This window comes from Hypomesus nipponensis, chromosome 7 (genome assembly GCF_054491055.1).
Source record: "Hypomesus nipponensis isolate SF chromosome 7, ASM5449105v1, whole genome shotgun sequence".
Taxonomy (NCBI): domain Eukaryota; kingdom Metazoa; phylum Chordata; class Actinopteri; order Osmeriformes; family Osmeridae; genus Hypomesus; species Hypomesus nipponensis.
In genome coordinates this window covers 1,055,001-1,059,174 of record NC_140367.1, presented here as the reverse complement: position 1 = coordinate 1,059,174, position 4,174 = coordinate 1,055,001, and the positions used below count along the sequence as shown (strand labels likewise).

General features: G+C 42.2%; 1 protein-coding gene across 1 annotated transcript in view; it reads left to right on the top strand.

The window, feature by feature from the left end:
- Positions 1–3,688: 3,688 nt before the first annotated feature.
- The window catches only part of LOC146276274 (interferon gamma 1-like), a 1,091-nt gene continuing 605 nt past the window's right edge, over positions 3,689–4,174 (top strand). Inside the window, exons 1-2 of the mRNA XM_084702003.1 lie at positions 3,689–3,811; positions 3,904–3,978. Of these exons, the coding sequence (XP_084558129.1) occupies positions 3,689–3,811; positions 3,904–3,978 (198 nt within the window). The remainder of the gene's footprint in view (positions 3,812–3,903; positions 3,979–4,174) is intronic.

The window sequence follows — 4,174 nt, the reverse complement described above, 5'->3', positions numbered from 1 at the left end:
TACTGTATCATACTGTGCAACAGTACAATGACTGTAAGAAAAACATTCTGACAATATTGTAGAAAATAGTATATATTACTGTATGCTACAGTTCATCACCATTCCGTAATCACCTTTTTCAAAATTAGGTTTGGTTTCTGTCCTACTACACTTTTTCTTTCGTACTGTGTAATACTGTATTCACAACCACAAATGCTTATAGTAAAAAAACAAGTTTGGTTTCAATCTTGTTTTCGTGTTTACCCTGAATTTGTCATCATCTCTGCCGCATCTCTTTACTTTCAATCTTGTGCGTACATGTACGAAGGAGCTCATATGATATATCAAGAAATGTAATATAATGGCAAAAGTGTTTGCTACATGAGACAAATGTGTGCTTTTGAGACGTGTTTGTGATATTTTGAATGCAGTGCTTCATTTTGCAAGAGAAGCGAGGCGTTTTGCGTATGCAGTTGTCGGATTTTGTGTGTTAAGTTTTGAAAAATGTGTAAAAAAATGTGTAAGCATTTGAAAAAAACTGTAATTTGAGGAGAAGGAGTGATCATAGTGATTTGTTTGTTTGTTTGTGTATGTATTTACAGTTTTTCACAATTGTTAAAACTCATTTTTTGAAACAGTCACCCACTTTCTCAAAACTGTAAAAACAAAACCTCATCTTCGCGCACTATTCGTAAAACCTCTGAATCCTCTTGCAAAATGAAACTTTCACCTCAAAACAGATTTACCTGTGCTCAAAATCAAACACAGCTGTCAAATCATAAACAAAGTGATCTAAATTATATACACTATCAAGCAGTCAGTAAACAATACACCAAAAAATTGAAAACACATTCTTCAAAACATTCATTTTAACATAATCTCATAACAAATTTCATATTTATCCGTCATTGTCTTTTGATGAACAAAGACATGGTCTACCATTGTAGCTCAGAATTTATCAGAAATTACTACTCTGCATTGCTCTTAGCAATGTTTTTGCTCTTTCTCTTCTTTGTACCCCTATACAGTACTGTACCCTGCATCTCACTACTCGCAACTCACTCTTGTTCTTTGTTGCTATGAACCTGCAACCAGTTGAAATCTATTGAGCAGTCAGTACTGTTACTGTAACAAATGGAAAGCTATGTTCAGGGCCATACAATTTGTTCATTGTACAGTATACAGACTACAATGCACTGTACTACAGTATACAATACTACAGTAAAAGGGACAAAAATCTAAGGAGTAAACGTGATCAATGTGTTTCTTCTTGTCTTTGGGCTCGGTTGGGCCAGAGCACTTCGTCAACACCACCAGCAATATTTTCCCACTTTCAACAACCTGTTTGCTCTCTGAACTTGCTTCATGGTTGTTTCACATCAATTGAAACAAGTGAAATCAATTTTGAGTGGTTGTGTTTAGTCAATGACATGTTTTCTGTATTTGTATTTGATTGTTGCCATTTGTGTTTACCAGTATGGATGACATGTGCATTAGAGTGCAGAATGTGTTTTAAAAATGAGAATGTGTTTAGAGTTTTGCTGAAAATTGCAAGTGAGATCTGCTAATGGTGTTTTACCATGTGACATGGTTAAAGGTATTGACAACAGACAGGCACAATTAGCTACATGAGTTCAGACAACTGAGAACTTTGTTCAGCCAATGGGTTTTAGTGTTTCAGCAATAGAGAAAAACTATATTATTGGATTTGTAACTTCAACACACACCCACTCACTCACTCACACACTCGCACACACACACAGACACACACACACACACACACACACACACACACACAGACCACAGCCTGCTCTGTAGTGTGCTGCATCTCTGCACCCTGAAAGACCTCGCAAGACCGAAGGTTGTGCTGTTTGTCTATTTGCAATGGATACCCGTCTACAGAGTGTGTCTATGCATGTGTGTGTGCGAATGGATCTGTATGTGTGTGTACATGTCTTCAGTATGTGTAGTTTGTGTGTGCATGTATATCTATGCCTGTGTGTGTTTGTTTGTGTTTGCGGTGTGCTTGTCTAGAGAATGTATCTATATGTGTGTATTTGCGGTGTGTGTACGTGTCTACAGTTTCTCTAGTGTGTGTGCATGTATGTATCTGTGTGTGTGTGTGTGTGTGTTTGACTGCGGTGCGTGAAAGTGTCTGTGTTAGTGATTGAAGGCATATCTCTGGTGAGGTGGACTGATGCTGCGGCCCTGAGAGCGAGGCTGCCTCACATCCCCTTCACCTGTTACTGCCTCTCTCCTCCGCACCGCGGTAACCAAGACTACGCAACTTACGTTCACGTCCCCCCTGAACCGCGGATAGTTTGAGGTTTAGAAACTCCACCGTCACACCTTGTCATAACTTACCTTTGCTTTTTCCTCTCTCCTCTCTTTACTCCTCCTCCTCTCCCCTCCTCTTCCCTCAACACCTCTCCTTCTCTCCTCTGTCTCTTTCCCTCCTCTCCCTTCAACTTTTTACTCCTTCTCCTCCTCTTTACTATTAGATAAAGCACTCCTTTTTTATCTAACAGTAGAGGAGGTGCTTTATGTAACAGTAAGTAAAGAGTTCAAGTTCAATTCTATTTATATAGCACATTTACAAACAGCCAGACGGCTGGCCAAAGTGCTTCACAGTGTGTTTGACCTTACACAGGCACTTGAGAATAAACACGTAAACAATGAAATAGAGTTCAAAAGCTAAAATAGGAATTATCAAAAATAGTAGACAAAATAAAAGAATCAGTTTACTGTAAAAGAAGAGGAGGTGCTTTATCTAACAGTAAAGCATAAAATACTTTTAAAGACACTTTTAAAGAGAAAAAAAGAGAATAAATCTTAAGGTTTCTGAGGTAATGCAGCTGAGGTAAACAGCAGCATGCTGGCATTTCTGCTCAGAGGAAGTTCCAGGTGAAGTGTTGGAAACACACAAACACACACAGTTCCCAGTAAGTCACAGTGCACAGTGCAGGGAAAGGTGGTGTCATTCTTACCAAAGCCTCAGTGGTAAAACGTACACAGCCTTTTTTCAGCTTGTGGTGCAAACTGGCAAGCAGTTTGAACATGACCCCCACCCCCCCCCACACACACACACACACACACACACACACCCACATACACACATACATACATACATACACGGACACACATAAACACACACACATAAACACACACAAACACACACACAGACATCCCTGGAGAGCACCTAATGAGAGTTCTGGTTGAGAGGCAGCGTTGAGGTTGGGGCTAGGGTCAGGGTTAGCGTCAGGCTGACAGAGGGAGGAGACTAAGGGACTTCACGTGTGAGCCTTGTTTTAGGAGCAGACTTGATCTTGAAGGGAAATGGAGATGAGGAACCACCAAAACCCCAAACCAGAGCTGGGGGTGTTCTCCTATGAGGGACGTCCTCACACTATATAAACCCTCTCATCCACCATGTAGACACTACTCACACACTCTGACTCAGGACGGACCAGTTGCTGCACACCAACACACACACACACACACACCAGAGGAGAGCGACAGGAGTGTTTTAGAAGACCTCCCCAGCAAGCTGCAGAGTGTTCAGGCAGAGAGACTCCCCAGCACCATCACACCCACCTTCAGGAGCGACTGAAGCATCGGAAGGCGAGGGCGAAGGTTCTAAAGGTTCTGAAGACTTGTGAGAGGATTCCGGAAGGCGAACGTGGTTCCAGGAGAAAGCGAAGAGGCTCTGATGGGTTATCCCGTGGTGCTGCTGCTGCTGCTGCCCTGTGTGGCTGTGTGCAGCGTGCACGCCAGCCCCATCTACATCTCCCCAGCTATGGAGACACACATACAGGCTCTCGAGGGACCTTACGTGAGTAAACACCATCACACACACAGTATCCCACAGACACACACCATCACACACGCACATGAGCGCTGAAGTGTGTGTGTGTGTTCTTGCAGAATCTGAAGGATCCTTCTCTGATACCCAAACCCATCTTCCTGGTCCTGCTGAAAGACATCAACACCAACCTCCAGGTAACTCCTCCCACATTAACTCCCCCCCACCAACACACACACACACACATCCCCTCACTTCCGATAAAACAGTTGTGGTTGATTTGACCCAGTTAAAAATCTTAATTGTTGAAAACAGCAATCACACAGAGGCTCCTCCACAAACTGTTGAATTGACTAATGAGCTAATTGGTTAATTGATTTCCAACCCCTCGCA